The sequence below is a fragment of the Neophocaena asiaeorientalis genome, unplaced genomic scaffold, assembly GCF_003031525.2.
Source record: "Neophocaena asiaeorientalis asiaeorientalis breed wild unplaced genomic scaffold, Neophocaena_asiaeorientalis_V1.1 scaffold329, whole genome shotgun sequence".
NCBI classification, from domain to species: domain Eukaryota; kingdom Metazoa; phylum Chordata; class Mammalia; order Artiodactyla; family Phocoenidae; genus Neophocaena; species Neophocaena asiaeorientalis.
Genome location: NW_020175082.1, coordinates 194,315 through 207,457, shown reverse-complemented (window position 1 = coordinate 207,457; position 13,143 = coordinate 194,315). Strand labels below are relative to the sequence as shown.

The 13,143-nt window shown below is 36.6% G+C and overlaps 1 protein-coding gene across 4 annotated transcripts in view; it reads right to left on the bottom strand.

The window, feature by feature from the left end:
- CPNE8 (copine 8) overlaps window positions 1-13,143 on the bottom strand; it is a 303,498-nt gene that overhangs the window by 219,750 nt on the left and 70,605 nt on the right. For 3 of the 4 annotated variants that reach the window (XM_024764161.1, XM_024764160.1, XM_024764162.1), the window contains exon 4: window positions 1,568-1,671. In XM_024764161.1, the coding sequence (XP_024619929.1) occupies window positions 1,568-1,671 (104 nt within the window). Of the gene's footprint in view, window positions 1-1,567; window positions 1,674-13,143 lie in introns of those variants that run through there. The other variant, XM_024764163.1, reaches the window with a different exon arrangement.

The window sequence follows — 13,143 nt, the reverse complement described above, 5'->3', positions numbered from 1 at the left end:
ATTTATGATAAAAACCCTGCAGAAAATAGGCATAGAGAGAACTTTCCTCAACATAATAAAGGCCATATATGACAAACCCACAGCCAACATCATCCTCAATGGCGAAAAACTGAAAGCATTTCCACTAAGATCAGGAACAAGACAAGGTTGCCCACTCTCACCACTCTTATTCAACATAGTTTTGGAAGATCTAGCCACAGCAATCAGAGAAGAAAAGGAAATAAAAGGAATCCAAATCGGAAAAGAAGAAGTAATTACTACCCAAAGCAATCTACACATTCAATGCCATCCCTATGAAACTACCACTGGCATTTTTCACAGAACTAGAACAAAAAAATTTCACAATTTGTATGGAAACACAAAAGACCCCGAATAGCCAAAGCAATCTTGAGAACGAAAAATGGAAGTGGAGGAATCAGGCTTCTTGACTTCAGACTATTTGACCCAGCAATCCCACGACTAAGCATATACTCTGAGAAAACCATAATTCAAAAAGAGTCGTGTACCAAAATTGTTCATTGCAGCTCTATTTACAATAGTCAGGACATGGAAGCAACCTAAGTGTCCTTAAACAGATAAATGTATAAAGAAGATGTGGCACATATATACAATGGAATATTACTCAGCCATAAAAAGAAACGAAATTGAGTTATTTGTAGTGAGGTGGATAGACCTAGAGTCTGTCATACAGAGTGAAGTAAGCCAGAAGTAGAAAAACAAATACCATATGTTAACACATATATATGGAATCTATGAAAAGAAATGTCATGAAGAACGTAGGGGTAAGACGGGAATAAAGACACAGACCTACTAGAGCATGGACTTGAGGATATGGGGAGGGGGAAGGGTAAGCTGTGACCAAGTGAGAGAGTGGCATGGACATATATACACTACTAAACGTAAAATAGATAGCTAGTGGGAAGCAGCCACGTAGCACAGGGAGATCAGCTAGGTGGTTTGTGACCACCTAGAGGGGTGGGAGGGAGGGAGATGCAAGAGGGAAGAGATATGGGAACGTGTATATGTATAACTGATTCACTTTGTTATAAAGCAGTAACTAACACACCATTGTAAAGCAATTATACTCCAATAAAGATGTTAAAAAAAAAATTCTAGCTTTAGCATCCTGAGTCTTGGAAATATGAGTCCACAAAGAGATAAAGGGAGCCATAGTTAGGCAGAGATCCATGTACTATACAAAGAAGCAGCTGAGAGAAACCAAGATCTGGGAAATGTCAGCCATGGGAGTATATGAGGATCACCTTGGAGTGTAAGTAGAAATTTTAAGGAAACTACTGAGGGATAGGATAGTTTGAAATTATGTCCATATATACCACCCAGCATTTCGAGGTGGTTAAATCACTTATATTTTCAATAAACAGGTAGAGAAAATCTATAAAATGCAAAGCAATGCTGGGGACGGTGCTCAGGCCACACTCTAAATAGAATTAATCTGATTTCCTGTTAATATAATCTAGTATTTAGTACATCCATAGGACCCAACCTTATGTTATAGATGTAGTCTTTAAAAATCAGTTTTTAAAATGCAAGTTTTACTGGAACTTACAAGTCAAAACGAAGATTCTCTCTTTCTTCAAAAAAGTAGTCCAGAATAAATTTTCTTACAAAATCAGGATTTAAAGTATTATCAATTACTTCAGTCCTTCCAAACTGTTGAGGAAAAGAGAGAGAGGTTAAAATCAAGCCTTGCACAGTTACATATTGCAGTATAGTGCTTATTATTATATTTCCTTGAAAACATAAGCAATGAATATCCAAATGACTTGATAAAATAAAGCCCTCAGAAAAGCTTTTAGAGATCAAATCATCCCTCTTATTTGCTCAGGGAATTCAGAAAATGAGCCCTGAGTTCATTCACATTTACTGGAAAAGCAGCTTCTGAAAATTCTTATAACAAAAATAACACTTCCTCCACTTTTCTCCCCACTTGAAAGCCAAATCCCTTTCCAATCAAGAGAAGTTATTTCCACCTTAAATTTAAATTTATCACAAATATTCTTCCTAACTTAGTGTATAACTAGGCCAACCAATACATATTCTTACAACTGGAGGGCTTGGTTATGAGAATGTGTTCATATTCAGTTCATAATCAAGCAGTCCTCTACACAGAATAGTTTATTAGCCATATTCAGGGAAAAACTGTCTTATAATCTATTACACAATTCAATCATTTCTTTGTTTGTTTTGTTCTGCTTTAATTTTTATAGTATCTAGATAGGCAAAATGAAACCTACGATTCTTGCATGCTTTTAAGCTACTGTATCACACTTTTGCTTAGAAAAAATAAGTTTCTCCATCTTAGGGGAATTGGAAACCAATAAACAGAACTACTTCCTCCCAATGTGAAGGAAGGCTATCAGGCACTGCTTCCAAAGGTAGAGCAAAAATATAAACTTTATATCTCTTTTTTTGTATTTGGCTTACATTCTTCCTCTCCTACTAACATGGTATTCTAAAGAGGGAATTTTAACCTTTAGTTCTGAACAGCATTATGCATGCTGTCTTATCAGAGCACTCTTATTGAAGTTCAAGGCAAAACTATCTTTTTATTAGGAATAAGAAAACTACTAATCCACCATAAAGTAAAGGTCACGAGCTTATCACATATACTGTGTTAATAAAGCTATGAAACAAAATCTTGATGACAGGGACTTCCCTGGTAGTGCAGTAGTTAAGAATCCGCCTGCCAATGCAGGGGACACGGGTTCGAGCCATGGTTCAGGAAGATCCCACATGTTGCGGAGCAACTAAGCCCGTGAGCCACAATGACCTGAGCCTGCACTCTAGAGTCCACGAGCCACAACTACTGAGCCTGTGTGCCACAACTACTGAAGGCCACGTGCCTAGAGCCCGCGCTCCACAACGAGAGAAGCCATCACAATGAGAAGCCCACGCATCACAACAAAGAGTAGCCCCCACTCGCCACAACTAAAGAAAGCTCATGCGCAGTAATGAAGGACCCAACGCAGCGAAAAATACATACATACATACATCTTTTTTAACATCGTTATTGGAGTATAATTGCTTTACAATGGTGTGTTAGTTTCTGCTGTATAACACAGTGAATCAGCTATACATATACATATATCCCCATATCCCCTCCTTCTTGTGTCTCCCTCCCACCCTCCCTATCCCACCACTCTAGGTGGTCACAAAGCACCGAGCTGATCTCCCTGTGCTATGCGGCTGCTTCCCACTAGCTACCTATTTTACATTTGGTAGTGTATATATGTCCATGCCACTCTCACTTTGTCCCAGATTATGGTTATTACTAAGTATCTGAAAAAGAACTAGTTTGCAGAGGCTTATACATTAGGCAATGTTTCATATCTTGGACTAAAATCATAACCCAGGTAACCAATTCAACATTTCAAAAATATTGAACATTTATTTGAACAATAATAATAATTACAACCACCATTGAGTACTTTACTTTGTTCTAAGCACTTTCACACATTACTTTAAATCTTTACCATAACCCCACAAGGTAGGTGTTAGTAGTCCTACTTTAAGATGAGACAATTGATGTAGAGGGTCCCAACCTAAGTCACTTTGGCTATAAAATATACATTCATTCTTTCTAGGACTCTCCCCTATTTCAGCATAGAATATATTAGGCCTCAGGAAGATTCAACAATAAGCCTATCCATGGTTTCTAATTTTAAGGGAATGGGAGTAAGAGCATGTACCAAAAAACACAGGCTGATAGTACACATGCACCCCAAAAAAGCAATGTAGAGGTCAAGGAGTACAAATCTGAACCAGAGAGAGCCTGGGCCCTCCCAGCCTTTCTACTGCCTGGAGGCAAAATGGCTTCCAGACCAGAGCAGAGAATATCAAACTAGCACATGTACAACACTCTCAAAGAAAAACTCAGGCAGTACCCATATTCCCCAGCACCCCAATCCCTCTTGTGGATTTTAACCCAAACCCTCACTCAGAGGGAAGAAGTTCGAGTGGAATTCTCAGGGTAACGTTCACTGAGTTGCAAAGCCAGCAACTTGGGCCCAGAAGCCATTAAAACAAGCTTGTCTTAGGGAAAAATGGCGTGTCAGCAATATGGGTGGCTGAGTATACTCTGCCATCTCAAGTGAAGATTAATATGTAGCCATTAAAATTTCAGCTAATCACCTATAAATTATGAACATCTACTATAATATGCCTTCTGACACATAGCCCTGAAATTGCTTTCGATGATGTCAACAGTGATCTTCATATTGCTAAATCAAGTGGTCACTTCTTGGCCTTCATCACATCAGACTACTCAGCAGCATTTGACAAAACTGTCCATTCCTTCCATTCTGAAGCAGGCTTTTCTGGTTTTTTGACACCACAGTGCCCTGTTTTTCTCTTCTTAGATTCTCAGACATGCAATTTCTCACTGTCAGAGCACAATTCCAGGCCCTCTTCATCTGTCTATCTTCACTTTTCTATTAGGTTATTTAATCTATTCTTTGGCTTTAAATCCCATCTACATGATGATAACTTCCAAATGTACATCATCAGCCCAGATTGGCCTCTAAGTAAAGACTCATGCATGCAACTATCTTCTAGACTTATACGTGTGGTTGTCTTATGGGACCCTGATAATTAACATTTAAATTTTAAATATTTATTTTATTCCACAAGCACCACCCCAATCCTGGTCCTTACCGAGTCAACCCCTTGTCAATAAATGATATCACCATCTACTTGATTACTTAGGCCATAAATGAGAGTCATCCTTTTCAACTCCTTTTTAACCAACCAACCCTACTCATCACCACCTCATAAGTTGTCAATTTCAACTCAAAAACATATCTCACAGTTGTCCACTTCTCTCCCTATCTCCTGTCATCAGTTTAATTCAAGATTTTCTTCCTTTTCATGGACCACCTCAAGAGCATCCTATCTCTCTTGTTCCCCCTCCAATTCATCCTCCACATAACATCCAGAGTAAACATTTGAAAAATGTAAACATAGTCATGCAATTTCACTACCCTAAAAATCTTTAACAGCTTCCCACAGTACTTCAAATAAAACCTCTTTTCTTTCATCTATAAGACTTGCCCCTTTCTACCTCTTAAACTTCATTATGGGCCAGTATCCCCTCTTTCTCTTTGCTCCAGACAGCTGGCCTTCTTTTACATCATTTTACACACCAAACCCTTCCCATCCGATGGCACTTGTACTTGCTATTTCTTCTTCCTGGAATGTTCTTAACACCACGCTTGCATGGCTGACTTTTTTTATCCTTTCAGCCTCTGACTGTAAACACCCAGTCTAAAGTAGGTCCCCCAGCCCTACTATTATTCTCCTTCATAGTTCCTGTTTGTTTTCCCTCATAAAACTTATACTCTAGAATTATATTAATACTTTTATTTGTTTTTTATTTCCCTTATTAAACAATAAGCTCCATTTAGGCACAGAATATACATATCTGTTTGGTTCATACAAGTACAAAATTAAACAAACGGTTAACTAAGGCGATCTTCAATATATTGTTCAGAGGAAAAAAATCAAGGAAAATTTATAGTATAATACCAATTTTGATTAAAATATGTTTGTGTGTGTATGTGTGTGTGTGTGTGTGTATATATATATATATAAATACAAAGAAACATAGAAGAAAGTATACCAGAATGTATCAACTATATTCTAATTGTTTTTCACTATGTATTTGTGAGTTTTCCGAATTTCTTGCAGTATATTTTTCTTTTAAAATAAGAAGTATAGGGGCTCCCCTGGTGGCGCAGTGGTTGGGAGTCCGCCTGCCGATGCAGGGGGCACGGGTTCGTGCCCCGGTCCGGGAGGATCCCACATGCCACGGAACGGCTGGGCCCGTGAGCCATGGCCACTGGGCCTGTGCGTCCGGAGCCTGTGCTCGGCAGGGGGAGAGGCCACAGCGGTGAGAGGCCCGTGTACCGTAAAAAACAAACAAACAAACAAACAAAAAAACAACAAAAAAAAATAAAATAAGAAGCATAAAACTTTTAAGCAGTATTCCAGTTTTTTAAGTCATTCTATTATGAAAAGTGGAAACTGGCAATAATAAGAAATCCACAGATAAATTATGATTAGTTCAGCTCATGGGAAATATGTTGGTTCTTTCCCAGAGGATGGAATATATTAGCTATCAACCAAGTGATTAATCTTCTTGACTTGAAATAAAATTTAAGTCTTAGCTAATGCTACCACTAAATAAAGATTTTCTAATTCTTTGGAAAATGTACAGCTGCATATAATTCTGTTCAGATCAGAGAGGGTTAAAATTTTGAGGCAAGACAATTATTTAAAATATTTGTTAATCGTATACACCAGAAAGAGCTACTTTTGAAAGAATTGTAATTTGTATCCTAAAACATCTTTTTCTGACTATCAACAATACTGGGTTGTCAGAAGTACCTACAAACCTGATTACAATAACCTCTGGCACAATGAACATATCTAAATATGTGGACAGCAGAGCAGTTTAACATAATTATACAGTATTAAGTTTCCCCATTTCATAAATTGAACTGTTAGAAAAAAAAATTTTTTTTTTTTTTTACTTTTTTTTTTTTTTCTCGCGTTCCGCAGCACTGGCTCCGGACGCGCAGGCTCAGCGGCCATGGCTCACGGGTGCAGCCGCTCCACGGCATGTGGGATCTTCCTGGACTGGGGCACGAACCCGTGTCCCCTGCATCGGCAGGTGGACTCTCAACCACTGCGCCACCAGGGAAGCCCAAAAAAAAAATTTTTTTTACTAACCAAGTGTGAAAGTTCTCAGTCATTTGAAAAAGTATGTAAACTGTTAATTTTGTTAGAAAATAAAACACTGTTTCTTGTAAAACTTTAAGCAAAAAATAAAAAACAATTCACAATCAAGTCATTGAAAATTTTCCTTTGTTTTATGCTTGAGCTAATCGGATAAATACCTGCTTTTCCAATTTAGGAACAAATCTTACAGAAAATAACAGAATGGAAATACTTCTGATTTTTAAATCAACTAACTGTTAAACTCCTTCAGAACAACAGTACTGGAAAGAACATTCAACTATTTATTGCACCAAGCAAATGAACTCTGTTATGAGATAATGTTCAAGAAGGTTTAATATATGGTGAGGGCTCAGAACAATCACCAAATCTCACATTCATTTGTCAACGAAAATGAAAGTGATGAAGAAAAAAGGTCATGTGGACTAGTGCACATCTTTATTTCAGTTATTAAATTAGAATTAAATCTTAGTAGCAGTGATATATAGAGGACAGTCTCCAGAGATTAGACAAGAAGACTAGATAAACTGAATAGTGCAGATAGAATATTAAGACAAAGTAAAATAAAAAGACTCAATTTAGGGCTATACGTATCTAACCTGCATAAAGGATGCCAAGTGTAAGCATGCACAGTTGCACATGCAGGCGCGCGCGCGCGTGCGCGCACACACACACACACACACACACACACACACTCACATACACGTACACATACAACCAAAATTGAAGATTTACATTCTTAAACACTTCCTCCTGGGAGTTAAACACTGGGATTACCAGAGAATCCATGGACCTTTTCCTCTGAGGGAAAAAGATAAGAGTTCTGTCATGTAACTCATTATCCAAGACTTTTTTTTTTTTTTTTTTACAAATCAGTGATCTGAAATTCACTTAATTAAAAGAAGACAAGTAGAAAATCTGAAGGTTTTGTCTAGATCTTACATTATTATAGATGAATGAGATGTAGTTATAGATGTACACACACAGAGAGAGAAAGAGAAGTAAATTGACTTCCTTCTAATATTCTTGGTTAAGACAGAATATTTTATATAAGGAAATTTCATTCACTTTTTGGGATGTTTTATTTTTAGGAATGAACCTAAATCAATTACCATCAAAAAAAAGAAAAAAGAACACCTTGATTATATCTCTGTAATTATCACACATAAAATATAGACAAGACTAAACTCCATCAATTAAAAAAATAGATTATAGCATTTTCAAACTTAAAACATTTAATATTAAATAATGTTTTAAAAAAGAACAATAATGTAAGGAACTGCTTTTACTATGTCATTCATGGCTATTAATTCTGTGATTAGTGACATGTTTTACCATGTGAAGAGAAAAAAAATGGACTCAATTTATCCAGGAGGTCCTTACTGGGGAATATGGGTTAATTTTGTCACATACCAGTGGGATTTTCATTTATGTGAGAAAAATATTTTTAAACAAATTGGGCAGATTATTATTTTAATCTGCTCAATTATTTTAAATTAGATTATTTTATTTAGATGATTATCTAAATTTAATTGAAATAAACTTGAAAAATGTATTCACACCAACTCTGAAATTTTTGAATATTTAAAATAGACACGTGCAATAAATGTTGACTGGCATTCACTAAAAAGTAGGCAATAATTTCATATACTCAAAACTAATTTTTTTAAAATTTTATTTATTTATGGCTGTGTTGGGTCTTCGTTTCTGTGCGAGGGCTTTCTCTAGTTGTGGCAAGTGGGGGCCACTCTTCATCGCGGTGTGCGGGCCTCTCACTGCACGGGCCTCTCACTATCGCGGCCTCTCCTGTTGCAGAGCACAGGCTCCAGACACGCAGGCTCAGTAATTGTGGCTCACGGGCCTAGTTGTTCCGTGGTATGTGGGATCTTCCCAGACCAGGGTTCGAACCCGTGTCCCCTGCATTGGCAGGCAGATTCTCAACCACTGCGCCACCAGGGAAGCCCTCAAAACGAATTTTTAATCAATTATATTAAAATTCCTCCAAATCAATAATTCCTAGATTTTTTTTTGAATTATTAAATTCTCTTACTGCCTTTATGATGCAACTCTTCCTCCCCTTCCTGAAATTACTGTATATAAGACAGATCTTTAGGATAGTTTCAACATGGAGATTCTTAAATTCTCAATGCTTATTTTTGTGAGTTTTATTCATTTTAATTTTTTGTTCAGAACATTATAGGAAAGTAGAAACACTGCAAAGCTAAGTCTACAAATTATTTTCATTCAAAAGCAGTCAGAATAAACTTTTAGTTCTGCCTATGGCAAATTAGGTTGTTTCAGACCAACTTTTCCCCTGAGAACAACTAGAAAAGTCAAACGAAATCATAAAACAATTTTTTTGCATGCACAAGAGAGCTAACAAAAATTTATAAATTGTGGAAACAAAAACCTGGAAAAAAGAGAAGCAAAAAGAGAAGCCTGGCAGGATCCTGTATTTGAAAAAGAGAAGCAAGCTGAGCAGAAATTTCCACAGTCCCATCCACCTAGGAGAGACAATGGAGTTTAAAAAAATACATGCATGTTCATTCCATATTTCTTTACACATTTTGATATGTTTTTAACTTTTTAAAATAGGGATTAAAAATAGGGGCTTCCCTGGTGGCGCAGTGGTTGAGAGTCCTCCTGCCGATGCAGGGGACACGGGTTCGTGCCCCGATCCGGGAAGATCCCACATGCCACGGAGCGGCTGGGCCCGTGAGCCATCGCCGCTGAGCCTGTGCGTCCGGAGCCTGTGCTCCGCAACGGGAGAGGCCACAACAGTGAGAGGCCCGCGTACTGCAAAAAATAAATAAAATAAAATAGGGATTAAAAATAAAGTAACAAATGTTCGGGGTTAGGATCTCAAAAGGCTACACCAAGGAGTAAAGATGAATTACAAAATTAATCCTCAGGAGGAATAAAGCTCAACTTAGTCAGTCAAATCTTTAACTGAATTACAGTGTATTTTCCTAGCCTAGCTGTCTCCCCAGAAGCAACAGTAAACCCACTCTGAAAAAACATAAATTCACTCAAAGCCTCAAGTTATCACTAATTGTTCCTATACAATATCCAGCAATTATTATCAGGCATGAGAACTTCTGCTTCCAGCTCAAATGGTGTCACTTATAACAGACAAATACTTCTGAGAACCAGAAAGGGTAAATAAAATACAAAAACGTATTATTTGATATTATTGTAGAGATGCAAAGACAGCCAAGTGCTGAAAAGCCTAATGCTGGAGAAAAGGGAAATTAATGTGAGCCCAACTTTTGCTTGGAACAAACAGTGACAAAGGAAAGAGAAAGTCCAGATAAAAATGGAAAGAGAAGCAAAGTCAGAAGTCTCAGCAACAATTTGCCACACTTTTGAGGACTGTATAACTAAACAAAGGTAGGAGTTTTGTGAAGTTAGAAAAGCTATCTGAAACCAAATTCCTTTCAAATTTCAGGAAAACTAAAGGTATCAAGGTCCAATTACATACAAAGTTACCATTAAAAAAGGAGATTAGAGGACAGAATAATACCCCTACTGGAAATGAAAGCATGACAAAAGATATACTAAAAACCAGATCAAAACTGTAATGTAGTATTTCAAATGGAGATAAACACATAAAGAAAATTATAGAAAACATGAACAGCATAAATCAGAATTAGAAACACTGAGAAATGAGATGATAGAAATCAAGGAAGAAATATACATAAAATAAAACATTTTAGAAATGACAGAAACTAGTAAGGACACAAGAATAAATAAGTGCAATACATGATGCCTTAATACAAGTTGGAAGGAAATTTTTGTTTTTAAGAATCAAAAAAATGAAGAGTTGAGAGAAGGTGGCAAATTACATGAAGAAAATCAAAGCAAAGAACAAACAAATATTAAAAACAAAATTCATTAGCACATGACAGAGAAAAATAAAATTAGATTTTCACCAGACTTTTTGATGGAAATGCTTTATGACAAAAGAAAATGGAATAACGTACTTAATATACCTAAGGAAAGTGTGATCAAAAGATTTTCTATTCCTCATATTTAAAGGGCACAGATTGTTATCAACATAGAAGAACCAGGGGAATATTGTTCCCATGAACTTTTCTTAAGAATCTATACTAGAGATCGTGCTTTCAATAACCACAATGCCTAGAGAGATATAGATTTTCCTTGACTTACGATGGGGTTACATCCTGATGAACCCATCATAAGTTGAAAATATCCTAAGTCAAAAATGCATTTAATATACCTAACCCTACTGAACATCTCAGTTCAGCCTTAGCCTACCTTAAAAGTGCTTACTTTTAAGAACACTTTTAAGAACATTTAACACTAGTCTCTAGTTGGGCAAAATAATCTAGCACAAAACCTATTTTATAATAAATATATTATAAACATTTTATACTAAAGTGTGGAATATCTCATGTAATTTATTAAATACTGTACTGAAAGTGAAAACCAGAATGGTCCTGCAGGAACAGAATGGTTTTAAGTGTTTCAGTTGTTTACCCTCATGATTGTGTGGCTGACTGGGAGCTGTGGCTTGCTGCTGCTGCCCAGCATCACTAGAGAGTATTTCTAGCTCTGGAAGAGATCAAAATTCAAAGTTCAAAGTACAGTTTCTACTGAATGCCGATTCACACTATCGTAAAGTCACAAAATCATAAGTCGAACACATGGAGTAGTGGTGAGAATTACTTATAGAACTAAGACTAAATTAGAGCTAAATGAGAGTATGCAGTGGCAATATGATTTGATAATGTTGATACAGGGTAATATTATTCCAACTGACAAGTAAAAATTCCCAGTGATCTAGGCATTAAACACCAATGGATACTAACACCAAAAAAGAGTGCCTCCTAATGAAAGATCACACGACCAACGACAGATTTATTAAAATAACTAAACCTGTGTCTGATCACCCTTTTGAGTCAGCCTATCAAACTGAAGATATACAAAGAACAGAAAAACATGATGAACTGAATCATAAGCATATGGTCAGTAAGATCCTGACTATGGAACTATAGATCAAATGGTCCAGATTCTCTAGGAGACAAGTTGAAAGAAAACCAAAGGGATGCAGGGAAAGTTGTAGGTGAAAACAGAAAGAAAATGTACGCCAGTTCTTTTTTTTTTTTTTAAGTGTTTAAGACTAAACTATAATGTCGAGAGGTTCACAATTGGATGAAAAAACCATAAATGCACAGGCACACACACGCACACGCACACACACACACACACATCATTACTCCATGAAAACAGAGAGCTCTGATTAAGAGGGGCATGTGGCAGGAAACTTTGGGTGGCTGGCAAAGTTCTATTTCTTGACCTTGCTAATGGTTACAAAGATGTTTGCCTTATAATAATTCACTAAGTTTTCCACTTTTTGTATTGTTTTCTCTATATTTACAATAAAAAAGAGAAAAAATTCAAAATAAAGACTTCCCTATTAAAAACAATTAAGACAATTCACTCTGGCTGTATAAATGCAAAATTGCACAAACAGAAATTTTAAAGGGATTTATTCATTGGGAATAAAAATGATCCTTGAAGGAAACATACAAATGCAACAAGAAATGAAGAGGAAGTGATAGGAAATGTATGAAAATATATGGAAAATAAAAGACTATTGACAATATAAAACATAATAAAATGTCTTGTGTGTTTAAATTATATGCAAAATTAACACTCATAATAATGACACCAAAGACGGGAGTGGAGATAATGAGTTACAAAATTTTTTAAACGTCTTTATTGGAGTACAATTGCTTTTACAGTGTTGTGTTAGTTTCTGCTATATAACAAAGTGAATCAGCTATATGTATACATATTAATCCCATATCCCCTAGCGCTTGCATCTCCTTCCCACCCTCCCTATCACACAAGTCTAGTTGGTCACAAAGCACCGAGCTGATCTCCCTGTGCAATGAAGCTGCTTCCCACTAGCTTTCTATTTTACATTTGGTAGTGTATATATGTCAATGCTGCTCTTGCACTTCGTCCGAGCTTACCCTTCCCCCTCCCCGTGTCCTCAAGTCCATTCGCTATGTCTGTATCTTTATTCCTGTCCTGACCCAAGGTTCATCAGAACCAATTTCTTCTTTTTTTTAGATTCCATATATATGTGTTAGCACACGGTATTTGTTTTTCTTTTTCTGATTTACTTCACTCTGTATGACAGGCTCTAGGTCCATCCACCTCTCTACAAATAACTCAATTTCATTTCTTTTTATGGCTAAGTAATATTCCATTGTAAATATGTGCCACATCTTCTTTATCCATTCATCTGTCAGTGGACACTTAGTTGCTTCCATATCCTGGCTATTGTACATGGTGCTACAGTGAACATTTTGATACATGACTCTTAGAATTACAGTTTTCTCAGGGTATATGACC